This window comes from Salvelinus fontinalis, chromosome 3 (genome assembly GCF_029448725.1).
Source record: "Salvelinus fontinalis isolate EN_2023a chromosome 3, ASM2944872v1, whole genome shotgun sequence".
Taxonomy (NCBI): Eukaryota; Metazoa; Chordata; class Actinopteri; order Salmoniformes; family Salmonidae; genus Salvelinus; species Salvelinus fontinalis.
In genome coordinates, this window is record NC_074667.1 from 13,501,009 (window position 1) to 13,528,161 (window position 27,153).

At 40.9% G+C, this 27,153-nt stretch overlaps 1 protein-coding gene and 1 long non-coding RNA gene across 9 annotated transcripts in view; both read left to right on the plus strand.

The window, feature by feature from the left end:
* Positions 1 to 26,206, plus strand: part of LOC129839430 (uncharacterized) — a 200,586-nt gene extending 174,380 nt beyond the window's left edge. The window contains exon 2 of the long non-coding RNA XR_008757021.1: positions 25,874 to 26,206. This is a non-coding gene — a long non-coding RNA (uncharacterized LOC129839430). The remainder of the gene's footprint in view (positions 1 to 25,873) is intronic.
* The window catches only part of slc8a1a (solute carrier family 8 member 1a), a 45,195-nt gene extending 18,989 nt beyond the window's left edge, over positions 1 to 26,206 (plus strand). For 3 of the 8 annotated variants that reach the window (XM_055906756.1, XM_055906747.1, XM_055906738.1), the window contains exons 3-11: positions 7,744 to 7,850; positions 10,484 to 10,504; positions 10,931 to 10,948; positions 11,051 to 11,065; positions 15,095 to 15,163; positions 16,007 to 16,134; positions 17,078 to 17,177; positions 19,670 to 19,942; positions 20,695 to 26,206. In XM_055906756.1, coding sequence (XP_055762731.1) covers positions 7,744 to 7,850; positions 10,484 to 10,504; positions 10,931 to 10,948; positions 11,051 to 11,065; positions 15,095 to 15,163; positions 16,007 to 16,134; positions 17,078 to 17,177; positions 19,670 to 19,942; positions 20,695 to 21,071 — 1,108 coding nt within the window. In that variant the 3' untranslated portion in view covers positions 21,072 to 26,206. Of the gene's footprint in view, positions 1 to 7,743; positions 7,851 to 8,880; positions 8,982 to 10,483; positions 10,505 to 10,930; positions 10,949 to 11,050; positions 11,066 to 15,094; positions 15,164 to 16,006; positions 16,135 to 17,077; positions 17,178 to 19,669; positions 19,943 to 20,694 lie in introns of all 8 variants that reach the window. The other 5 variants (XM_055906766.1, XM_055906774.1, XM_055906780.1 and 2 more) reach the window with 5 other exon arrangements.
* Positions 26,207 to 27,153: the final 947 nt, after the last annotated feature.

Here is a 27,153-nt window from a genome sequence, read left to right on the forward strand (position 1 = left end):
TCAAATCACATGTTCCATGCTTTAGCAGGGAGGAATAAAGGACAAGGAGAAACTTTCAGTAGGCTGCATTTTATATGTTGTGACGGAAGCAGCAATTAGCATTGCAAACTGCCTATCTTTGTGAAGCCATCTTTGGTGTGTAATTTGAATTGTATGATTTACAAAGAGGAAATAGCTTATTGGGGCATTTAAGATGGTAAAATGTGACTACAAAATGTATTCAAAATCTTGGAATACGGTTTTCAAGCCTCCTGTTCGGCATCTTTCGTACTCCTGCTTCCAGCCCTATGCATGAGTATCAAACATATGAACAAATCTGTTATGTAAATTACTTTACATAGTGTACATTTTTTCAGTCTGCAAGAAAATATTCTACCTAGTATTACATAGACATCAACAGAATAATGGTCCACAGGAAGCCTAGCGGTTAGAGCGTTGGGCCAGTAACCGAAAGGTAGCTAGTTTGAATCCCAGAGCCGACAAGCGAAAAATCAGTCAGCGTTTTTCATCATGAATCTTGTTCTAGAGGCAGCTCTGCAGAGTGGTCACTAGCTGGCAAAGCCACAAAGTCATAACATCTGATTCTAATTCTAACCACACTGCTAACCCTAACCCTTAACATTAAATGAAGACCAAAGAGCAAATGTTATCATACATTTTTTACATTATACCCAATTTTGACTTCACAGCTTGCAGAAATCGCAGAAATCGCTCAGATCTGCCTCCAGGGTAAGATTTATGACAATAAATGTCATCCTGCTGAAAAATCTGTCAATGTGCCGTTGAGCAAGGCACTTAAACCTAATTGCTTGAGGGTTACCGTTGATAATGGCAGACACTGGCCATGACACCACTCTCGGAGGCGATACTCAGCTGGAGTTGGGATATGCACATTTCTTATTTTGCCATCATTTTACCAGGTAAAGAAACACATTTCCAATTCACACATGCTTATTAATACACGTGTACATGTGTGAAATAGGACAAATAAGCACCCACCAAATTATTATTATTATTATTTAATAAGCCTCCCTCACTTTATGAGCTGTCTTCTTACTTACCGCAGTCTTCACGTTCTCAAAATCTGCAAATGATTTCAAGACCACTGGCATAAGGATCTTATAGCAGGGCCAGAAATAGAAAACTAATGTGAGGCAGGAAAAACGAATTATATTCATGGTAGGGAAGGCAACTTATTGGTCTGCCGGCTCCTTAGGCACCAAAAGAAAATTACTCCTGACAGAATCCAATGAGAGACAAACTGTAGCCTACTTTCTGCATGGAAGTATGATGTACTACTGTATGTGGTCGGAAGGTTATAATTGAGTAGGTCGCTAAGGAGTTGGTTAATAGAGTTCTTACATTAGGGAGTTTTCCTCCTCGGTTACAGTGACTGATAGAGTGGAGTCACTGAGTCAGGCCTTGTACAGTATTCTCTAGTTAATCACAGATACTGCCAGTCCAGCTGGAGGGCTTGAATGTAAAGGCGAAGCTTAAGTGTATTGGGACTGCTACTCTGTTATCAAGCCTCGCTCTCAGTCTCCTTTTGTGCGGCTGGGTCTGAAGACCAGAGGGTAATGCCTGTTACTGGTTGGTGTTAACTCTTTCCCTGTTAGAATTCTCCATAAGAGGGTCTGGGCTACTTTTGCACATTTGTTGTCCGAGTGAGGGAAATGCTGTAAATCGAGAGGTGTCGATGTGTTCTGAAAGATGAGACGTTGAGGGTTATAATAAATACCGCTTTGATGTGGGCTTCACATTTCCATATTTTAAGATGTCATTTACAGTATCAAGCTTTATGAGCGCTGTGTTTGATCCACAGTTACAAGGGTTATATATGCGTTATACCCTGGGTTGTCCTGAACACAATGAGCTTATATGTTTGTCGTATTGTGAAGAAAATTAGACGCGGAACACACACTTGAATGCACTGATTCTATATGCACCAAAACTACAATCTGTTTCTCTGAAGTGCCTTTTCGAAGCCTAACAATGTACAGTCTTATTTTATAACTTATCTAGCCATGTTGGCAATAAAATAAGCTTTCAAAAGATGCCCACCTGACCCAGATTGCGATTCATAACGGAACGTTTTTGGATTGTGTATACAGCAACAGTAATTGTGTGATGGTGCTGTGTTCCAAACAAAAAACTATAAGTGGGCTTGCTTCAGTTCCTCAATGGCAAAGCTAGGAGAGCTCAAAAAACACCTTATAGTTGAAGGCGCTTTCCTTGAGTCATAAAAGTGCATTGAAATGACTTAGGAAATGTGCAGTTTGGAGAGGTGTGGCCACCTGGAAACACCAGTTAGACCTCTCACTCAAACCCTTGTAATTGTTTTTTCTTAGTTTGCACCAATCCAACATTTCAGTGAATATTCTTAGTATGTTCCTGAATGTATCCAGAGTATTTTCAGATGTTGTTATTGACAAAGACTGTGAAAAGTACAGTAAATGTAAAATGCACATAAAATCAACAGTGTAATGTTTGGATTCAGTCTCGTGTCCTCACCCTTGGTCTCATTATTTCTCCATAATCTCCAGTGTTCTCTTTCAGTTGCTACCATTGTCCTGCATATGCTTTTTTTATAGTTCTTCTGTTATAAATATTTTACATTTGGCCCTAACCAAATAGGCCAATTTCCACAAGTGTAAGGGGTTTTAAACCATTCATTTTTATTCAATTCTGGTCACAGTAAAGCCTACTCTGAACTTACGTATTTTGCAAATCGGACATTAAAGTATAACTATCTGGGGCTCTCTTTCACGGGAAATAAAATTGTCGAGGAAGGTAACTGACGTTGACAAGGTCACTGGTGTTGACATTCAGGGGCAGTGTGACCGTTGACACTGCCTATTTTGTGGGATGGATGCCTTTGAGTGGGAGTGCTGAGGACTGTGGAGATGCTGGCTCACAGCTGGTGGTTGGCCCTGAGTCAAAGCGCATTGGCTGATTTGACTCAGTTGGAGGGCTGGCTCACAGGGATAGGATTGACACGGGGCTAAGAAGCCAGAGGAACATTCTCTCTCCTCCCCTTGTCCCCATGTCCTCTTTCTCTCACTCTTTTTTCCTCTCTCCCACCCTCTCTGTTGTTCACTTCTCTTTTCCCCTTTATGTCCTCTCTCTCTCTCTCTCTCTCTCTCTCTCTCTCTCTCTCTCTCTCTCTCTCTCTCTCTCTCTCTCTCTCTCTCTCTCTCGCTCCCACCCTCTCTGTTGTTCACTTCTCTTTTCCCCTTTATGTCCTCTCTCTCTCTCTCTCTCTCTCTCTCTCTCTCTCTCTCCCACCCTCTCTGTTGTTCACTTCTCTTTTCCCCTTTATGTCCTCTCTCTCTCTCTCTCTCTCTCTCTCTCTCTCTCTCTCTCTCTCTCTCTCTCTCTCTCTCTCTCTCTCTCTCTCTCTCTCCCACCCTCTCTGTTGTTCACTTCTCTTTTCCCCTTTATGTCCTCTCTCTCTCTCTCTCTCTCCCACCCTCTCTGTTTCAGTATGTTGAATTGAAAGGGGCGAATATTGTGTTGATTCGATCACAATTCCCACAGTTGATAGTGTTAACTAAGGGGGAGACTCTAGAAAGTTGAGTAAAGTTCAATCTCGTGCTTCTCTGTGCGGGTTGATATTTCTTCTGTGTGGCAGTCTTGGTGGAGCTGTGCGCGGGTGGATTTAAAATTGAGGGGGGGGGGGGGGGAAACTAACTCAATATTCTTTAAAATAACTCAAATCAAATCTAAACTGTGTAGAAAGTGGACCTACAATGTATTCATATAGTTTATTGACTGTCCAGCTCACTAATAATCACTGTGCACAGTCAATGGACCTACACTATCGTTCAAAAGTTTGTGGTCACTTAGAAATGTCCTTGTTTTTGAAAATAAAAACCGTTTTTCTCCCTACATTCAAATAACATCAAATTGATCAGAAATACAGTGTAGACATTGTTAATGTTGTAAATGACCATTGTAGTTGGAAGGCTGATTTTTAATAGAATATCTAAATAGGCGTACAGAGGCCCATTATCAGCAACCATCACTCCTGTGTTCCAATGGCACGTTGTGTTAGCTAATCCAAGTTTATAATTTTAAAAGGCAAATTGATCATTAGAAAACCCTTTTGCGGTTATGTTAGCACAGCTGAAAACTGTTGTCCTGATTAAAGAAGTAATAAAACTGGCCTTCTTTAGACTAGTTGAGTATCTGGAGCATCAGCATTTGTGTGTTCGATTACAGGCTCAAAATGGCCAGAAACAAAGAACTTTCTCCTGGAACTCATCAGTCTATTCTTGTTCTGAGAAATGAAGGCTATTCCATGCGAGAAATTGCCAAGAAGCTGAAGATCTCGTACAACGTTGTGTACTACTCCCTTCACAGAACAGTGCAAACTGGCTCTAACCAGAATAGAAAGAGGACTGCACAACTGAGCAAGAGGACAAGTACATTAGAGTGTCTAGTTAGCACAACGTGCCATTGGATCACAGGAGTGATGGTTGCTGATAATTGGCCTCTGTACGCCTATTTAGATATTCCATTAAAAATCAGCCTTCCAACTACAATGGTCATTTACAACATTAACAATGTCTACACTGTATTTCTGATCAATTTGATGTTATTTGAATGGACAAGAAAAGGTGCTTTTCTTTCAAAAACAAGGATATTTCTAAGTGACCTCAAACTTTTGAATGGTAGTGTACATTAGTACAGTTTCTTGACTGTCTAAATCGCTAATAATCACTAGACAGTCAGGAAGCATTGAAAATTCCCAAAAACGATGGAATTATGATGGCAAGGAAACATAACCAATTTTCAGTGTGGCCCACCGGACCTCGTAGAAGACCGAATGCGGCACCTGGGGCAAAATGACTTTGACACCCCTGGTTTAATCCATGACACACAGGGCTGCCTGAGAGGGTGAATAGGAGGTGTCACAAAAGGAAGTGACTGACTCCCTGTTATGTCACCCAAGGGCCCAGCAGGACTCTTGGTATTTCTTTTCACCAGAGACTCATTCACCTCTGTGGCACCAAGAGGCCGTTGATCAATAATTCATGTTAATCTTAGTCAATCACATGAACATCAGCTTAATGACGCTATATAAAGGTCCCCTGTCACTTAGTAGTTGACTTTGAGTAATGGGCAATTCCAGCGTGATGGATGTGACATTTCCACACAAAATCACATTTCTCACAGAATGGACAAACAAAACATTAATTAAACTGTTGCATGCTCAGGTTGACTATCCCACATAATTGCCCTAAATCTAATCAGTTTGGAGGTTCCACTAAGTTTGAACTAGTTTGTGGTTTGTCAATCCCTTTCTAGCTTCCACCTAATGAGGTTTTGAAAAAGTAAGCAAAGTTTTCGGGTTCCCGAGTGGCGCTGCGGTCTAAGGCACTGCATCCCAGTGCTAGAGGCGTCACTACAGACCCTGGTTTGATTCTAAGCTGTATCACAACCGGCTGTGATTGGGAGTCCCATAGGGCGCTGTGGAACCCACGTATACCAGCCTGGTCTCATAGAGTAGACGTAACATAGTAAATGTAAATCCGAGATACTCAAATTAGTATGAAATGTTATGTTTGGTATGGTTATATAATACAGATGTTTACTTACTGTGGTGGTTGGTCAGGGTGGATGGTAGTCCCGTGTAGCTCAGTTGGTTGAGCATGGTGCTTGCAATGCCAGGGTTGTCGGTTTGAGTCCCACGGGGGACCAGTATGAAAAAAAGTATTAAAATGTGTGCACTCACTACTGTAAGTAGCTCTGCATGAGAGTGTCTTCTAAAGGACAAAAATTATGGGTTGGCTTATAACGGACAACTGTAGCTACTTCGCAACTACTTAGCATGTTGGCTAATCATAACTTTAACCTAAACCCTAACCCATAGCCTAGCTAATGTTAGCCACCTAGCTAGAATTTCTAACATATCATATGTTTTGGAAATTTGTAACATATTGTACATTTAGCAAATTTGTAACATATAGCACGAATTGTAATTCTTAACTTATCAAACGAAATGGGTGATGGACATCCATATATTAATACTTAACATACGAAACGTAACATATCATACTAAACAGGAGTGTTCTCGGATTTACATACAGAATAATATGAAATGGTCTGAGACCAGGTTGACTATACGGCATGTGTTTATTTTCTATGGCAATTTTCCCTTCCAAAGGTTTTGGACATTTCCATTTGCTACAAAGCAGCACTGTTTTATCAAGGGACAGTGTAATTCCATTCCAATTAATGACCCTGTTTATCCCACAGTCTCTGAATACGTGTAAGCAATTGAAATCGCACCAATGTTGACATAATGCTATTAGGACTCACAATCAGTGTTTAGCCTACCTTTAATGAAGGAAATACATGTCAGACCATGGACGTGTTCTGTTATTAGATGCAGTTATCTGCCAGATTTAAATTGTCCATCTTGTAAGGGGTGAAATGTGGCAAACACAGCAGCCTTGAAGTATTGTTCATCAACCATCCACAAGGTTACATTTCGTGGATTGGCTGTTTATTTTACTAGGACAATAAATTGTCAACAAATCGTGGATTCATTTTCTTAATTGTTTTTGATGGTAGGCCACTCTAGTAGGCCTACATTATGAACAAATAGCCACAGTCTGAAACTTGTCACAATCTGTTGGGATTATTTGCTATTATTTCAAATCCAACAGCAAATGGCAATCTGCTACAGCAGCTTGTTTCTGCATTATTCAACAGTAGCAATCAGACAATTAGTAACTTATAAATTGGGAATGTCATATCCCGTTTACGCCCAAAGCAAGTAGAAAGGCTTTTCTTTCAAAGCTACCTACATAGTTTTTGTCATTACTTGTATATTTTGTCCAAGTTTATTAGTAGTGTGGTGTTTTGAGATATGTTCAGACATGTTTGGCTAGCTGTTAGAGCGAGAAGCCTGTCGTCTCCCTCCCTCCCCTGGTCTGGTCTGGTCCCAGATCTGTTTGTGCTGTCTTGCCAAATCCTATGGTCATTGTCATGAGTTGGATATACAGCACAAACATATCTGGGATCAGGCAATAATTTCCCCCTGGTTTAGTTTATAAACAATATGCAAGAGTGCGTCTTCAACCCATGGGTGCTCTGTTTTTCTCTTGGAGAGTTGTTTTAGTCTCCATATTTGGGTAGCATCGCTGTTGAGAGTATCCTGGTCATTCTCAAACATGGGCCTGAGCCACAGTATAAGACTATAAAATAGACTGATTGAAAAAAAAAAAAAACAAGCACAACTTACATTTGACCTATTGTTGAGAAGAAAATGCAATAATATATATTGGAGGGAAAAAATGTCCACCATGCCTGTCTGTACATAGGGCCTGTGGCCTATAAGAACACTAACAGTACAATACAGCACTGCATAGTCACACTTGAAAATATTTCAGTCTTGTTGTGAATTGTTGTTTGTCTCAAAATACTTTCATTCAGAACTTAAATGTAGTGTTTTGATGAGGCGATATATGGGGGTGTTTTCATTTTCCCAGTACATTTTTGTATAAAAGACATTGATTTCATTGTTTGTGATTTATTGTTTCCTCCCACCCCACCGGAATCGCTTAATGTCACCCTACAATCCATCTTCCCATTTTTTTTTGTGCTGTCGCCTTTGTGTCGTTTGACGATGCATGGCTCGTCGTTCTTCTTCCCTCATGTTCGCACTCTCCATACGCTGTTCTATCTGCAACCTTGTCTTCTTTCTCTCTCTTTCTCTCTCTCTCTTTGTTTCAGCAAAACTATACAGATCAATATAATCGATGACGAGGAATATGAGAAAAACAAGAACTTCTTCCTTGAGATGGGAGAGCCTCAGCTGCTGGAGATGAGTGAGAGGAAAGGTGGGGCGTTCCCTTCCCAGGCTTTGGTCCCAACACTGTACCCCTTAACCCCACCCCCATTCCATTCGCCATGTATGGCGTCCCCTACTGGATCCATCCACTATTACTTTGTGCTTGCCCAGACTACTGAATTGGGTATACATGGATAAAGGCCACATTTCCATCCTCCATGGAGCATTTTCCCAATCCTGGTCCAAGAGGAGAACAGTATAAAGGCAGGTTTTCCTACCCACTGGATTCTCTATTTTGGTCTTTTTTCATTGTTACCTTTCAACCATATTTGTGTAATGGTCAGGTGTATATTTCTTGATTATAAATCCCAGGTTTTCCTACCCACTGGATTCTCTTTTTTGGTATTTTTTCGTTGTTACCTTTCAACCATATTTGTGTAATGGTCAGGTGTATATTTCTTGATTATAAATCCCAAGATTCATTGGAGCCGAAACCAGCATACATAGTGGTCCTGCAGGACCAGCATTGATCCTAAAACAATTTTAGTCAGATCTAGACTACAGAGCACTTGTTCTGAGTAGTCACTTTTTTTTAGCTGTGACCTTTTATTTACCTCAGCACCTAGACAAAACAATATCAATGTTATGAGAGGTAAATACCAGGACATAACAATATCAAATGCACAGACATAACAATATTGATATTATGATTAGAGGTGAAGATCAATGAAGATAGTTGAGGTGAAAAGCTTTCATCTTTAAACTTAAACTGAGATTATAGAGGCTTCCAAACAGAGTTCCAACTGTCCCTCCATGTATGCACCATGAGGTGGTACGGGTATGCAACAGAGCTCGACTTCCCCCCTACCCCCGAACCCCGACAAACTGTTCCATCTGTACATCCATGGATGGCCCAGTGGATTGGTGGATATCGAAACCAATCCAAATCCTTTTTGGTGTGTGTGTGTGTGTGTGTTTGTGAAACTTGCACAATCTATCCTTCCCCCTTCCCCCACCTCCCGCCCTCGTCCTTCACCTTGCCCTTTTTGTTTTGTACCTTGTCTTGTGTCCCCTTGCAGGAAGACCATAGGGGTTAGAATACTTGACCACGACGAATATGAAAGGCAGGCCAGATTCTACATAGAGCTACAGGAGCCCCATTGGAAAAGGCGATTGACAGGTGTGAGAGTAACTGAAAAGAGTAGAAGATGGGCTCAAGCTTCTGACCTCCTCCTTCTCTCCTTCCTCCCACTCCTTCCTTCTTACTTTCCTGTTCTTTTTTTCACCCTCTTCTGCTCCCTTTCGTATTTTCTCTGCTGTCGCAAGGCTACCTACCCTCTCCTCTGGTTTCTTGTGCTTCTACTGCCCCTGGTCAACACCGCTGTTCAATGGGGTTGGGCTGAACAGGATTTGAGCAGAATCAGAGAAGTTTCTTTCTGTCTCGTTAAGGAGTCCCATCCTATGAGGCGTGCAGAGTGATAATGGCTTTTTGGTTGATAAACAAAGGTGGAACGTTGAGTGGTAGTGGTTGTATGCTCAAGAAGGTGCTGTAGAAATGTGTACCTCCACATGTTCTAGCCCTTGAGCTCTCGTGGTCTTCAGCCAAGCAAATGGTCCGAGTTGACTCTTTCCTAACCATACCCCTTGGGTACTAACTGTGTTCCACTGTTTCTGTTTGTGGTGTTGCTTGGAACACACACACTCACAATACTCAAGAACTTTATGAGTTTTGCAGTATGCATTTTGGACTTTGATTAACTCCTTACTGTAGGATTTTGGAAGAAACGCCATTAGATATATTTTTATCATTACATAATACAATATTAACGTCTATATACGGTACCAATGCATATACTAAATCACCACTCTCAATGTATGGAAATGACTTTTTAACATTTTATCATTGTGCTATTGAGAAAATGGTGTGTTGCGGTGGTTAATTTATTAGGCACATTTTGCCATCAAAGAGAAGTGATTGCAGTACATGTGTATTGTGATACCATTTCATTTAATATTTGTTTTATGTTGACCTCCAAATGAAGCTATGCCAGAGCCTAGGGCCCTGTTTCCCAAAACCCTGATAACATTACATTTTGGAACATTAGGGACAGTGCATCGTTAAAACGCTCTCATGAGACTTCCGTTCCATCTCAGGAAACTTGGCCCAAAACACTACACTGCAGGTTAATGTTAGCGCATCATTTTGACAATAATCTGTTTTGACTTATTCAGTGTGCGTTTAGGCATCATTTGTCATTGCTTAAACTTTCACCCAGTGGAAACATTTAGCGTGTAACAAATGCCACTAGGAAACCCTTGTTTTTATTTCCGAATATGTTACATCTTTAAATACTCACAGATATTGGGAATTGAAATTGTGCCTCTGAGATTTGATTGGCCCAAGTCTTTTATTGGCATTTAATGTATAACATTTCGAGTCCTACAAGCCTGATTTGAAATTCAAAAACTTGCTAGACATGTCTAGTCTGTAGTGAACAACAACCTAACCACGAAAATCTATATATTATAACTAACTTGCCTGATGGCTATAACTTTTTCCCACCGGCTTGTGTATATTCATTCCTCTGTTTCCCTTGTTACTTGTTTCCATTTCTCTTGTTTCTCATCTCTCGTTTCTCTCTGCTCAACTGTCTCTTGTTTCATCTGTTTCCATCCTATCAGCTGTGTTGCTTCAAGAAATTGGTAAGCAGTCTACGTTTTCTCGTTAGTCTGCTCTGGTGTGCTGTCACACTCTTCGTTTACCTCGCTTCTGAAGTCACTTATTACTTGAAATGTCAATCATTGTCTGTTACTGTTGTAGTGTTAAGTGTCAAGCGTGCAAAACTGGCAGTCCTTGTACATAGTAACCTTCTACGGAAGGGTAAATACATTTCCTAAATGATGTTCTCAGTTGCAAGAAAACATGTGTAACTGTTCTTATTAAAGAGTGATTTAGAGTGAGTTGGAAGTAGGCCTATACAGTATTTTTATACTATAGTTTAATTATCATTTTCTGATCAAAATGTGTCATTAATCAATAATACTATTAAGATGCTTCATATAAACTAATACCCACTCACAACCAAAAGGCATGTTTTGATTTATTTTCTTTATTTTTTATGGTTTTAGGTGGATTCGTGAAGACAGGTATGGTATATTACTATTGCAAAAGAAAATATATTATTTGGATTCAATGTATATATTGATTGATTGATTAATTAATTGGTCATTTTTTGTTAATTGTAATAGACAAAAAGCTTTATGGTAAGAGACAATTCAGTGTTTTGCATTTGATTGCTTTAAATCGTCGAAATTTAAAGCAAGTCAAATTCAAGTAACATATGTGTCACCTTGGTGAGAATCGTGCGTTCTCCTACCCATTACTAATGGCACAAGCCTGTCAGGCTACTCTTTCATTGTTTAGACTATCTTTGTAACTATGTCTATTTACACATAGACATTTATAACAAACCAATGTAATATATTGATTATATTGAGAATGCTTTGATAGACTTTAGTTGATTTGAGCATGGCATATTTTCAAATCAAATATACTCCAAAGACAGCACTGAGTACACGTGAATGGATATGTTTTGTGTACTTCTGTAGTACTACTATAGTATTTTCTTTGGTGAATATTAGTAATGTAGTTTGTTTGGTTTGCACCTTGGTTTGTGGCACTTCCAGGTATTCAATGTGTAGGCCTATCCTATCACTGAATGAGTCACACTTCACTGTGTGCGAAAGAGTGTGAAAGATGATGAATGCGTGTGTGCGACCTCACTGTGTGTTCATGTAGGCATGTACCAGTGGACGCTGCTGAGGGGAGGACGGCTCATAATAAAGGCTGGAATGGAGTCAATGGAGTGGTATTAACCGCATGGAAATCACGTCTTTGATGTGTTTGATACCATGCCAATGACAGGGTTGGGGAGCAACGGATTACATGTAATCCGTTACTTGTAAGGGATTACAAAAAAAATGGTAGCTGTAATCCGTTACATTACCAGAAAAAAAATGTGTAATCAGATTACAGATACTTTTGAAAAACTAGATGATTACTTTGAGGATTACTTTTAAATTCAGAAAGGATGTTTGCGAAAAATATCTTTGACACTTCTCTGTTTTCTCAATGACATTCAAATCAGCATTGAAAAAAGGCTCGATTTTAAATTTGTTCCATCTGGGCGAGTCTGACCACTATGACGACACACCAAATGTGTTCGATGGATCACGGGAAAAGAGCACAAATAGGCTTTTGTAGGCTACAGTGCAAGCTATGTCTTACAATGGTGCGACTGCTGTCGGCATCCAAAGATTATCCAATTTGAATAAACGCTTGGAGGTAAGGATGACAGCAGTGGTGTAGTCTACGGCGATACGGATATCCTTTATTATTGATATCTACATAGCGCATTGATATGAATCACACTGCTGCTCTCTCATTTAGCTATTTGCACCTCATGAATTGTGGTTGTTGTGGATAGCTGCTCACAAATCTAAATGTGTATTTGATCCCAATAATGGTTTAAATCCAAGAAGTTCAAGCTGCCTATCAATCATTGTTTTTGAAACCAGTCAGTGAAAAATGCACTCTTGCATCAGCTGCATAGTGCGGATCCCAGCCTATGGAATGAAAGTGGGGCTTTTATTGCTCAATCTACTTCATTCTGATAAAACATATTTTTTAAAATCCACAGGCCTAATGGACACACTGAGCGCATTCTGTGGTCCTTTAACGGTTGGGTCGTGAACCGTTAATGGTCGGCTATTCATCAGGGTTCAATCAAGTCTCTTGGGAATGCAATTTCCACAAACACTTTGTGCTTACTCAACTGTATACAGTAGGCTAATTACAGATAAGGTAAATATAACAATGTAATGAAAATGAACTAGCTAAATTCTGGTTCAAATAATTTCATGTCTCCAGAAACTTGAATTGAATTCCCCCTATTTTACAGGAAATAAACATTCATAAAGCTTACACACTTGAAATACTTTAATCATGGTAATTCAGGTATTACAAATGATTCATGAATGGTTTATGAATGTGTTCCTGTTGTGTTAGGTGTGACCAGTTGTAATATCATATCACCTAACATGTCTGGTGATTACTGTATGTGCTACAGTACAGTTGAAGGCAGAAGTTTACTTACACTTAGGTTGGAGTCATCAACACTTGTTTTTCAACCACTCCACAAATGTCTTGTTAACAAACTATAGTTTTGGAAAATCAGTTAGGACATCTACATTGTGCATGACACAAGTCATTTTTCCAACAATTGTTTACAGACAGATTATTTCACTCATAATTCACTGTATCACAATTCCAGTGGGTCAGAAGTTTACATACCCTAAGTTGACTGTGCCTTTAAACAGCTTGGAAAATTTTAAAAAATGATGTCATAGCTTTAGAAGCTTCTGATTGGCTAAATTACATCATTTGAGTCAATTGGAGGTGTACCTGTGGATGTATTTCAAGGCCGACCTTCAAACTCAGTGCCTCTTTGTTTGACATCATGGGAAAATCAAAATCAGGCAAGACCTCAGAAAAAATAATTACAGACCTCCACAAGTCTGGTTGATCCTTGGGAGAAATTTCCAAATGCCTGAAGGTACAACGTTCATCTGTACAAATAATAGTATGCAAGTATAAACACCATGGGACCACACAGCCATCATACCGCTCAGGAAGGAGACGCATTCTGTCTCCTAGAGATGAATGTACTTTGGTGCGAAAAGTGTAAATCAATCACAGAACAACAGCAAAGGACCTTGTGAAGATGCTGGAGGAAACAGGTACAAAGTATCTATATCCACAGTAAAACGAGTCCTATATCGACATAACCTGAAAGGCCACTCAGCAAGGAAGAAGCCAATGCTCCAAAACTGCCATAAAAAAGCTAGACTACCGTTTGCAACTGCACATAGGGACAAAGATCGTACTTTTTGTAGAAATGTTCTCTGGTCTGATGAAACAAAAATAGAACTGTTTGGCCATAATGAACATTGTTATGTTTGGAGGAAAAAGGTGGAGGCTTGCAAGCCGAAGAGCATCATCCCAACCGTGAAGCACGGTGGTGGCAGCATCATGTTGTGGGGGTTCTTTGCTGCAGGAGGGACTGGGGCACTTCACAAAATAGATGGCATCATGAGGAAGGAACATTATGTGGATATATTGAAGCAACATCTCAAGACATCAGTCAGGAAGTTCAAGCTTGGTCACAAATGGGTCTTCCAAATGGACAATGATCCCAAACATACCTCCAAAGTTGTGGCAAAATGGCTTAAGGACAACAAAGTCAAGGTATTGAAGTGGCCATCACAAAGCCCTGACCTCAATCCTATAGAAAATGTGTGGGCAGAACTGAAAAGGCGTGTGCGAGCAAGGAGGCCTACAAACCTGACTCAGTTACACCAGCTCTGTCAGGAGGAATGGGCCAAAATTCACCCAACTTAGCTTGTGGAAGGCTACCCGAAACGTTTGACCCAAGTTAAACAATTTAAAGGCAATGCTACCAAATACTAATTGAGTGTATGTAAACTTCTGACCCACTGGGAATGTGATGAAAGAAATAAAACCTGAAATAAATCATTCTCTCTACTATTATTCTGACATTTTACATTCTTAAAATAAAGTGGTGATCCTAACTGACCTAAAACAGGGAATTTTTACTAGGATTAAATGTCAGGAATTGTGAAAAACTGAGTTTAAATGTATTTGGCTAAGGTGTATTTAAACTTCCGACTTCAAATGTATGTCAGTGGTCACTCCGGTCCTGAAGATGTACTGAGTGTGCAGGCTTTTGTTCCAGCCCAGCAATAACACAGTTGATAGGACTTAGCCTACACACTTCATTCAGCTCTTCGGTCTGGGCTGGGATTAGGTGAATCAGGTGTGTTAATGGTGGACAGGAACAAAACTCTTCACATTCAGTAGCTCTTCAGGAGGATTGTTTGGATCCAATGCTATATGAAAAACAATCTTTTCAATCAAACACAGTCACTGGTTTTCCCCGGATAACTTTAAAAGCATATTTCCTCTATAGCTGCAACTTTAACAAAAGTCTCAAAGCAAATGTACTCAAATTCATGTACTCAACAAAGTAAAGTTTACAGTGGGATCAAAGAATCTCAACAGCTTTTCAATTGAAACCTGCGTTCCTCCACCATAATATTGTGAAATATATTGGATAGTGTTTTTGACTTATCCGGAAACCTTGGGAAACAGTTTTTATTATCTAATGGGGGCTCTTTGTGCAATGAACTTTGAACTGTGAACTTGTCCCTCAGGCAGGGACGTCTACCGGAAAGTGCAGGGTAGGGATAACCCTGTCCCCGCCACCATTATCAGCATTGCAGGTATACATCCTCCCTTTGTCCTCTCTATCCCCCCCTCACTTCTCTATCGTCTCGCTCTCTTCTATCCTCCCTCTCACCATCCATGTGCCGGTGTTGTGTCAAAGGCTGTGCGCACGCCACCGTGTGACTCATGAGTTCTCTGTCACGGCCGTCTCAATACTGCCTCCGGCTGGAAATCTCTGCGAAATAACAGTCTGCTTTTTTATTTCCAGTGTCACTCTGAAAGAACTCCCTTTCTTTATCAGCTCAGTACGTCTCTGTTTCTGCTTCGATGACTAGCTTTGGGCCAGTCAAATGACTAGATTGTCACAGCGACGCTAATAGTCAGTATCATGCAGCTATTGCACATTTGCCTCTTTCACACACCTTTGTGGCTTCTCCTACCACAGATCGTTTATGTAGCCTGTGAATGCACACTTTTCCTAGTCCTCACTTTATCTTTGCTCAGTTAGCATAAACAGAGCACAAGAAGGTACACTTGCAACAGAAACCTGGACTCAAGTGACATTTTCACACTTATGAGCCTCGCAAAACAGAGCCAAGCTGAACTGTTATGCTCTGGCCAGGTTCTGCATCCACCACAGTATCTGGAACTGTGCTAGAAAGGATTATGGGAAAATAAAATATCCAGCATAGTACTTAGCACAATATTTTCAAAAGTGTAAAGGTTTTCAAAGGCAGGTGTTGAACAGTCAACAGCTACCTTGACCACTCACAGAAACACATGAATGTTCTCTTATGGGTATCGTCCGTGTCATGGCCGCTAACCACCCAAATGTGATCTCTCTCCTTTCCTCTTTCTTTATCCATCTCTCTCTATCTTTCTCCCCCTCTCACCCTCAGAGGAAGGGGACGAGGAAGCTCTCTCCAAGAAAGAGGAGGAGGAACGCCGCATCGCTGAGATGGGCCGGCCCACCCTCGGGGAGCACGTCAAACTGGAAGTTGTCATCGAGGAGTCGTATGAGTTCAAGGTACGAGACCACACTTCTGCTTTGGTCTGTTTCTGAGGCGTTCTATTTTACTAGATTAATGACTACCTTTTGGTTTGTTAGAAAGATGTTTCCTGGTTACTAAAATGTTCCCCTGATTTTAGTTTTAGTGACACAAAAAAGCAATGTATAGTGTAGAGAATCGTTGCAATGTCTAAAACGCTGTGACATATATTTGGAATAACCCAAAATATTGTATTTTCAGCTCTTGAAGCTGACGTACAAAACTAAAACAAAAAATAAGCAAAAACGTAACTTATAGAGGGGAAGCATAGCATACCGCACAAAGAACGGATCTACCGCTTACCAGACTTGCTTTCAACGAGAATGACAGATCATTAACTCTCATTTATATCGGAAATCTGCCGTGTCGCGCACAAACCTGCAAATTATACCTTTAATAATAGTAAATCACAGCTTTGATAGGACCGTAAAACAACTAGTGGACCTTTAAAACCACCCACTCCACCACTTGGAAAGGGAGGGAATAAGACAACCAGCTGCACTTGAGATTGTATCTCCTATTACTTACAGTAAGTCGTACCTCTGGTGTCTTAAGTGGTATCTCCCATCTGTCAATCCAAAAGGTGTACTGATACTGTAAGTTCCATTTTCCACACGAAAGAGACAGTGATCAGGATGAACATTTTGGAATTTGAGCATTAAAAATGTCTTTGCAGTTTGGGGTAGTTTTAGGGGTAGGAGTCAGGGTATGTTTTGAGGTTGATATAGGGTATGTGAAATGGTTTGGCTCACAGTCTGCCCTGATAAATCAAACTGGTCTGTCTTTATTGTATTTTATAGACTTGTACATCATGTTCACCGCCAAGGTGTGTTCATTGGGCATGTATCTGTGTTTGTGGAATGCTAAATAAGCAGGTTTGAGGATTAATAGACTGAAATATTATCTTCTGGTGCCCCACAGAACACAGTGGATAAGCTGATTAAGAAGACCAACTTGGCTCTATTGATTGGAACCAATAGCTGGAGGCAGCAGTTTATGGAAGCTATCACAGTCAGCTCTGGTAAGCAGATCAATCAATCAATCATTTCATTGGCAGCCTTTTATAGAAAAGTGTTTGTAACAAATTGCCTAACCAACAAACCAGGCCTAAACCCCAAAAGAACAAGCCACAACTAGAGTGGCAGGGGAAAACTCCCTAGGTCTAGGAAGTGCAGTAGGAAGAACCCTTCAGGGTAGCCTCTTAAACATCACACCAAATCTGCGTCCCAAATGGCATCATATTCCCTTTATAGTGCACTACTTTAAAAAAACTAATATTATTTTTATTATTTTTATTTTGGTTTGCGCGCACTGCGCCCGGCCCTCCACAGGAGTCGCTGGTGCACGATGAGACAAGGATATCCCTACCGGCCAAACCCTCCCTAACCCGGACGACGCTAGGCCAATTGTGTGTCGCCCCACAGACCTCCCGGTCGCAGCCGGCTGCGACAGAACCTGGAGTCTCTGGTGGCACAGCTAGCGCTGCGATGCAGTGCCCTAGACCACTGCGACACCCGGGAGGCCCAGTGCACTACTTTTTGACCAAGGCCTAGTAGTGCACTACAGGGAATAGGTTGCCATTTGGGACGCAAACCTATATTCTGATTCTTGGACAACAATACGGGATGATGTATTCAGAGCAAAATTAAATCTTGTCCCAAATATGTTATTTTCCTTTCAAATCATATTTGTCTTAATTGGCTACACAATCACCCTAGCCACAATGTCATCTGCACAGATCTTAATTGGAACGCTTTTTGTAATTAGCGGGAACTGTGAAGTTCCAGTAGCGGCGCCCTCCGAAGCACATTCCGAAGCACTGTTGATTTATCAGCGGAGCAGCGCCGAAGCACAACGAACTCATCAAGCAACACACATACACACACACACACCCCCACACACAATCACATATACACACATCTCACACAAAGTTCCACTGAGAGCTTGAGTGGAGATGGCTAAGCTTGTTAGCCATGGGAGTGCACTCCAGAGTAGATTCCTCCAGGGCTAGTAATGAGATCATTAAAAAGTCCATGTAATGAATTAGTATGTAATGAATTCATGAATTCTAAACTACGTGTGTGTGTGTGTGTGTGTGTGTGTGTGTGTGTGTGTGTGTGTGTGTGTGTGTGTGTGTGTGTGTGTGTGTGTGGCCGTGGCCATGTCCAGAATCAGGCTTTCCTACTATTTACTTAAACTGCATATTGTGTGCTAGTACCACATACTGTTTAGAAAAAAACTAATTCGGTAAGCAACAAATATCAACATACTAGGTTCCTGGGAATGCATCATCTAATGAGCAATTATGTTTATTCCCGCCATTCGTTCTTTTTTGGTACAGCACGTCCCCTCAGCTGATTATCAGCTGAAGATTATCTTCCTCAAAAGTGTACAGTGAATTATACTAGCTGACAAGCTGAAATTATTATGACATCCTGCCATTTAAAGCATACAAACATTTTGAAATTTCACATACTATAAAACATTCTATAAAACAATGCCTACTATTTAGAATGCAAGTATGGGTATTCACACACAACCATTGTGTGTGTGTGTGTGTGTGTGTGTGTGTGGTGTGTGTGTGTGTGTGTGTGTGTGTGTGTGTGTGTGTGTGTGTGTGTGTGTGTGTGTGTGTGTGTGTGTGTGTGTGTGTGTGTGTGTGTGTGTGTGTGTGTGTGTGTGTGTACTCGTGAGTTCTGAACTGTGCTAATATCCGGGCAGACCCTTTCCTCTGGGATAGGCACAGAGTCTTTGCTGCAGATGGGCTATAGTTGATCTCATCCCTAACCTGTATGTTTACCGTAACACATATTCGATTGGAAACAAAACAAGGCAGGACATGGCCAAGCTGGATCTTTTGAACCACTATGGCCTCCTGTCCACTCAAATGCATGCATGAGCACACACACGCACCCATGCATGCACGCGTGCATAGAAACAAGCATTGAAACAGGTGTTGAAATGCAGGCCTATGTCTTGAGACATACTCATGGACACGTGTATTGTATTAGCAAAAATACACACAAATAGAGACACACACATACACTCACACACACACACACACACACACAAAAACGTGACCATTCCCTGCTCCCATGCAGAGAAACGCATTCAGATGGATTTTGCCCATCAGCTCTTTTAAGCCACGCTGTCAGTCACCCTAATGAACTCTCCCATGGCTTCAATGAGTAGAGATGTGGCTCACTGTCCTGACTTGATGTGATGAGAGGCTTCATTGGTTGTGTCATGTGGAAATTCACTCTCCACACAGACTGTAGGGAGTGGAGAGAGTGGGACTAACGGCTAACACTACTAGGAATGCCGGAACGTCTGTGTTTTAATTTAGAATGGACTAGTGGTGGCTAGTTTCTCCTGGTCCACTCACAGTTTAAGACTTGATTACATTGCAGAGAAACTTAACATTGTAGCAGAGGTTTTAAACATGTTAAATGTTGAAATTGAACCACGAAGTTGGGGTTACAACACATCTTTCCTCCCCTCAAAATGTCTCAGGCGATGATGATGAGGACGAGTGCGGCGAGGAGAAGCTGCCCTCCTGCTTTGATTACGTCATGCACTTTCTCACCGTCTTCTGGAAGCTCCTGTTCGCCTTTGTGCCGCCCACCGACTACTGGAACGGCTGGGCCTGCTTCGTGGTCTCCATCAGTATGATTGGCCTGCTCACCGCCTTCATTGGAGACCTGGCCTCCCACTTTGGCTGTACCGTGGGCCTCAAGGACTCCGTGACCGCCGTGGTGTTTGTGGCGCTCGGGACGTCTGTGCCAGGTGCGTTCCATACATGCCGTAATACACACAGACATGTATACACACTGTCACGTTCCTGACCTTATTTCCTTTGTTAAGTCTTTGTTTAGTTGGTCAGGACGTGAGCTGGGTGGGCATTCTATGTTATATGTTTCTATGTTTGGTTTAGGGTTGTCAACTAGCCTGATATGGTTCTCAATCAGGGAAAGGTGTTTTACGTTTCCTCTGATTGAGAACCATATTTAGGTAGGCTGTTCTCACTGTTTGTTTGTGGGTGATTGTTCCTGTTTCAGTGTACCAGTGTTAAGTGTTCACGTTACGGGACTGTATCGTCTTCGTTCCTTTGTTTGTCGGTTTGTTGTTCTTTGTTCGTGTTAAAAGAAGTATTCCAATAAATATGGAAACATACCACGCTGCGCTTTGGTCCTCCTCACTTTCACCCGAAGACGAGCGTTACACACACAAACAGACATATTCACAAACGGTGGGTCTTATTAGGACTCTGTCACCAATCTAGTGTTTGCTGCATTGGGAGGTCAGGTTAGTAACATACACCATCTAACTCTACATTCTCATGACAGGGTTGTAATCACAATTAGGCATTGTCACTCCTAAAAGCAGTGCTTTGTATGCAGTGTTCTTGAATAGTACACTATGTCATATCTCTTGTCATGCATGGACATCTAATTTTGGATCCATGTCACTCTACCACCATTCACAATTCTTCCTTTTCTTCCTTTCCCTTTCTCTTCATCTCTCTCTCGCTCCCCCAGACACGTTTGCCAGCAAGGTAGCTGCAATCCAGGACCAGTACGCAGACGCCTCCATCGGCAACGTAACGGGCAGCAATGCCGTTAACGTCTTCTTGGGGATCGGCGTGGCCTGGTCCATTGCCGCCATCTACCACAATTCCAAGGGCAACGACTTCCGGGTGGACCCGGGCACCCTGGCCTTCTCCGTCACCCTATTCACCATCTTCGCCTTTGTCGCCGTGGCCGTGCTCATGTACCGGCGCCGACCTGAGATTGGGGGCGAGCTGGGTGGGCCCCGGGGCCCCAAAATTGCGACCACCTGTCTCTTCTTCAGCCTGTGGCTCATGTACATCGTATTCTCCTCCCTGGAAGCGTATTGCCACATCAAGGGCTTCTAACTTCTCTATAAAGAATCTGAAAGCAAGATTCAAAAAGCAATAGCTTCTAGAGTCTCCAAAAGCTTCAGAAAGATCTTCGAAAGCTTCTTAGTCTTTGAAAGCTTCTATAAGGTCTTATAAAGCTATTCAAAATTATTTGAAAGCTTCTTTAAATAAAATTGAAAGATTTTTAGTCTTTGAAAGCAAAAAAATAAATATATAACCATTTTTTGCTTTCATCCAAGGCCTCTGAACTATGTACGATTAAATCCAAGGATTTGGAGGCATTGACGTGTCACATCCAAGGTCTCCTACGCCATTGACTACCACCTCCCTTTATCCTAAATCTAACATCCATGACATCCAATACTTAAGCCATTTACTGCCACATCCAAGACATCTGAAGAATCCACTAATATAACTAAGGCCTCTGAACCAACAACAGCAGGATGGTGGCCCAAATATTTCAGACGTGAATTATATATATTTTTTTAACTATTAATTTAGTGTTTGGCCTCTAGCTCCTTTAATCATGTTGTTGCAGCTTTATTTTAAATGGAAGCTCTCTGTTGACTTGCATTGGATCAAGACTCCTAAGGCTGTGTATCCAAAATGTAATTTCAGATGAAGCAAAAAACTTGTGCTTGTTTGGTTATACAGAACTTCAAAGCTATGCCTAAAAGTGCTGCTGGCTGGCATCCACAATCTCTATTCAGTGCCCCCCCCCCCAAAAAAAATACACTAGACAAATATGTCATAATATTCCTGCAACACAGAAACGTGAGTGGTTGTTTAAATGCGAAGGGCATATGGATGATAACTACATAGTTACTGAGGTAAATACCTAAATGAGACTATAACTCATTTTATGTCTACACAGTACTGTTGCAGTCATGACTGCATCTCCAATATTACAGAAACTAAAGAAACCTTTCCTTACTAGAAGAATGTCTTGATATAAAATGTCACTAATGCACATGTTATATATATTTTTTAATTCCCCATGAAACATTTATCAGCAACAATACTATTACACTATTACACAGTCAATAAATAGTTAATTAGAGGTGAAATAATCATTATGTCTTCGTGAAATGTATTTATATCCTATATCTTCTATGGTCTTTCTTTTAATTGTGTTAAACATATTTAATTCAGTCGGCTTTGTCTGCTAACAGACCATTTTTACAATGAAGAGATTGTGAGAATGTTATACAGTGGAGACAGTGTAAAGAAGACCACAATACACAGAGATGTCTTGTCAGAAGGTGATCTGAATTTTCACTAAGATACATTTAACACAATTTACAAATTAAATATCATTGTAAAACAAAAACTAAACTACGTTGTTTTGTCATCAAAAAATATATAATTGGAAGGAATGAGCCTAGATATCTTTCAGTGACAGCTTTTTGAAAATGTTTTTAGGAAAATGAATCAACCTTTTCTAGCGTGGTTGGTTGACTTGAACCTCTTTTGATATTCTTATCAGACCTCATATGACAAGAATTATATCCTAAGACAAGGATACAGTATGGATCTTCCATGTTTGGGTGAATAGGACTTCCATCGTAGTAAGAAGATAAAGTCCAGAAAATGTATAGTATGCCTTGGATGGGCAATTGCCTTGGATAGGCCTGCGGACCAATACATTATTATTATTTTTTTAAACACATTCTTAGGAGCTTAGTCGGGGTCTCAATTTACGGTTGAGAGTTAGAATAATAGAATACACAAGGTGAAATTTCGAAATTTGGTTGTGCATCAGCAGTCACTCAATTAGCCCATGTCTGCTAATTGTTTTTTGATTGGTAAGTTAGTCTAGTGGCCAGCTATCTAGACTTGTAGTAAGCATGGTCGAATTACCAAACAGAGTAGGGCCCATTGATTATCAATTATAATATTAAAAACTGATAACATTTACCTCCACCCTATGGCAAAATGTGTAGAATTGCATGAAATTAGCTGTAAAACTGCAAATTTTTCACTCCGCCCCATGGCAAAATGAGTAGAACTGCATTAAATTAGTTGTAAAATAAATAAAAAAATCTCTCCGCCCTGTGGCAAAATGTGTAGAATTGCAGCAAACTTGCTTTAAAACGCCAACATTTTCTCTACACCCCATGGCAAAATGTGTAGAATTGCAGGAAATGAACTTTAAAACGTAAAATGTATCTCTTCGCTGTCACGAGGGGTTCACTAAAATGTTTTGTTCGCGGGGGGTGGTATGGACATCCATACCACCCCCCGCAGACCCACGAGCCACTGCGGTCCCCCATGATGAGTTCCATTGCCCATCCCTGTAGTACGCTATCAAGGTCTCCAAGACAGAGACTGCCAATCCCTTTATATATGTGATGTCACTAGCATCTTCCATTTTGTCTGTTAACTACCGCAGGTGACAGAGAAAACAACACAAACTCTAAGGTTGTGCTTCTTTCATAGGAAAGTCCTCAAGAATTTCTCGTGTGTCAAGTTTAGTCATACATTGTTGTTGATTCCTTGTCCAGGTGTGCGGCGATGTTCACTTTAGCACTGTGGTGAGCATAGTGTGCTAGTGTTGTCTATACCTCTGTCTGAATAATCCGCAATGTTGGATTATCAATGTGCTACTTGTAAACTATATGCATGAGTGTAAACATAACTGTATATAATAAGCCGTAGTTATCATTAACATTAGGGGACACATTTTGATAATGAGCAGTAATGGATTTGGGTTCATTAAAGTTTGTTTTTGTGTGTTTGCTCCTGGAACAATGTCATCTGAAAGACTACACTTCTTTTAAAGTAATGTGAACAAGTCATTTTCTTATTTGTATGAAAGGCAATATCTCATACTCTTGTGTTGATGAAAGTTATTCGTACGGTCCAAAACGACATTGCTTCTGCTTGAGTTTGCCGATGTTGAGTTTGAGGAAAAGACGAAGCAGTACTTTGTCTGTGTTATGTTTTTTGTATATAGTGTACAGTGTTGTCAAAGTGAGGTAGTTGGCCTCAATGTTGAACATATAAGATTCAAACTATTTATTTTCCTACCCTTTGGGGACACAAGAATAGCTAATGTTGCCTTCCAGGGAAGCCGCGTTTTGAATTGACTTTCACCCCTCTTTTCCTCTATATTTCTGAAGGAGTCTGGGTGGTTCTCAAGGTCCTTGTTGAGGCGTTTTTATCCTTTCTTGCAATGGAAGTTGTCTTGTCGTCATTCAGGGGCCTAAATGAATACTACACACCTACTACAGAGTGAATTCAGCCAAACCTAAAAAAAAAGAAGTATCACTTTATCAGTATTGTGTGAATGCATGGTATTGTAACTTCTTACACAGTTTTGACTGGTTTAAACAAAACAAAAGGAATCGAGACCCATTTTTTTCTCTCACATTAAGCACATTGATTCACTATTAGGACAGTTGATGCGTAAAAAAATAGCCATATTATGGCTTCTGTTTATTTCACCTTTCTCATTGTTCCTATTAGTGATGTCACACACATTGACAATATTTTATTGATTCACTCTTCCTCAACTTCTCACAAGCCTAGGCCCGTCTCTGGACAAATTGTTTTATGTTTTTATGTATTAACATTGGTCAGACATACTGTGTAGCCTGGTCCCCTTCTGTAACTGTGCTGTAGACAACTTTCTATTCTTCTATCCTTGTCAAGCTCCATATGTATACTACATATACATATGGAAACCCCTTCAAATTAGTGGATTCGGCTATTTCAGCAAACACCAGTTCCTGACAGGTGTATAAAATTGAGCACAAAGCCATGCAATCTCCATAGACAAACATTGGCAGTAGAATGGACTTACTGAAGAGCTCAGTGACTTTCAACATGGCACCGTCACAGGATGCCAACTTTTCAGCAAGTCAGTTCATCAAATGTCTGCCCTGCTAGAGCTGCCCCGCTCTATTGTAAGTGATGTTATTGTGAAGTGGAAACAACGGATCAGCCGCGAAGTGGTAGGCCACACAAGCTCACAGAACGTGCTGAACCGCGTAGCGCGTAAAAATCGTCTGTCCTCGGTTGCAACACTCACTACCAGGTTCCAAACTGCCTCTGGAGGCAGCGTCAGGATCTTCATGAAATGGGTTTCCACGGTCGAGCAGTCGCACACAAGACTAAGATCACCACGTGCAATGTCAAGCGTCGGCTGGAGTGGTGTTAAGCTCACCGCCATTGGACTCTGAAGCAGTGGAAATGCCTTCTTTGGCGTGATGAATCACCCTTCACCATCTGGCAGTCTGACGGATGAATCTGGGTTTCGTGCATGCCAGGAGAATACTACCTGCCCCAATGCATAGTGCCAACTGTAAAGTTTGGTGGAGGAGGAATAATGTTCTGGGGCTGTTTTCACGATTCGGCCTAGGCCCCTTAGTTCCAGTGAAGGGAAATGTTAACGCTACAGCATACAATGACATTCTAGACCATTCTGTGCTTCCCACTTTGTGGCAACATTTTGGGGAAGGCCCTTTCCTGTTTCACATGACAATGCCCACTTGCACAAAGCGAGGTCCATACAGAAATGATTTGTCGATATCCGTGTGGAAGAACTTGACTGGCATGCACAGAGCCCTGACCTCAACCCCATCGAACACCTTTGGGATGAATTGGAACGCCGACTGCGAGCCAGGCCTAATTGCCAAACATCAGTGCCCAACCTCACTAATGCTCTTGTGGCTGAATGGAAGCAAGTCCCCGCAGCAATGTTCCAAAATCTAGGGTAAAGCCTTCCCAGCAGAATGGAGGCAGTTATAGTATCAAACTCTATTTGCTACTATACCAACTCTATCTTAACGCCCATGATTTTGGAACGAGAGCAGGTGTCCACATACCTTTGGTCATGTAGTGTACATCCTGTATGACAAGGAACGAACACAGAGAGGAGTTGGCAAAAGCGCAAACAGACTGGACCACCAGGCTAGGTAATACGAGCACCATATTTCTCTCAGAATGCTTGTTCTAGGTTTCATTGTGTGTTTTATTTTATTTATCAGGGTTTTTTGCTTTAAATGTATTTGTTTGCTGTTCAAATGTATTTGAATGTCATAATCTTTCTTTCATTGTGCACCCAAAACAGGAGGGACGTACACAATCTGTAATGTGTACCAAGGCTGAATTAGTTCTGTCACAGAAAATAAAAGTTTTGAAACCTAGCTTGTCTCAGGGACATCAGTAGAGTTGTTATTGGTGTGTACATGATTGTGTATGGTGTTAGGATTTGGGTATTTGATCAATTAGATATTTCTGATAAACAGTAAGTTGGCTCCCCCTTCTGGTACATTTAGCTGATACTGTACTGACAAACGCTTAAGATACATATTACTGTATTCCCTTACAGGATTGTGACTTTTTGCCCTTCCAAAATATTTAGATTTTTACCATTTTGAAAAAATGACAAAATATTAATCTGATTGTATAAAATGTCCTTTAAACGTCTCTGTGTGTGCAGGTCAACCAGAAGAGATTCATGAAACGGCAATCTGCAGTTCAAACAATAACAAAGCGGTCATCCTTTAGTCGGGGCTATGGATGCAAGGACTGACCACCAATGAGATCAAAATGATTGTTTTAACCATGTTTTGAAGCTATAAAGTGTTTGTTTACAATTACATTGTTAACAAATAATGAAGTAAAACAAACGTATCTTTTGGGTCCTGATGGGGTTAATTAAAGGACATTTTATACAATCAGATTAATATTTTGCCATTTTTTCAAAATTGTAAAAATCTAAATATTTTGGAAGGGCAAAAAGTCCAAATCCTGTAAAGGAATACAGTAATATGTATCTTAGACCAGGGGAGAACGACTGCCCCCTCGCGTTGAGGATTTCAAGATGAAGGCCGACCGAGGTACTGCAGGCTACATTCGCAACTAAATTGTCCTTATAACTTCTTCTGTGTGCAATTTCAAAAGAATCAGTTGAAGGACATACACCTAGTGTATTAGAACCAATTATTGGTACCATGATTGTGTTCAATGTTTTTTTATATATCCATGAATATTGACCACATAGATCGCCGTTTCCTCATACACTGTAATGGGGGATTGTGTTTTCTGGAAACAATACCTGCCGTGCTTCGGTCGGCCTTCAACATGAAAT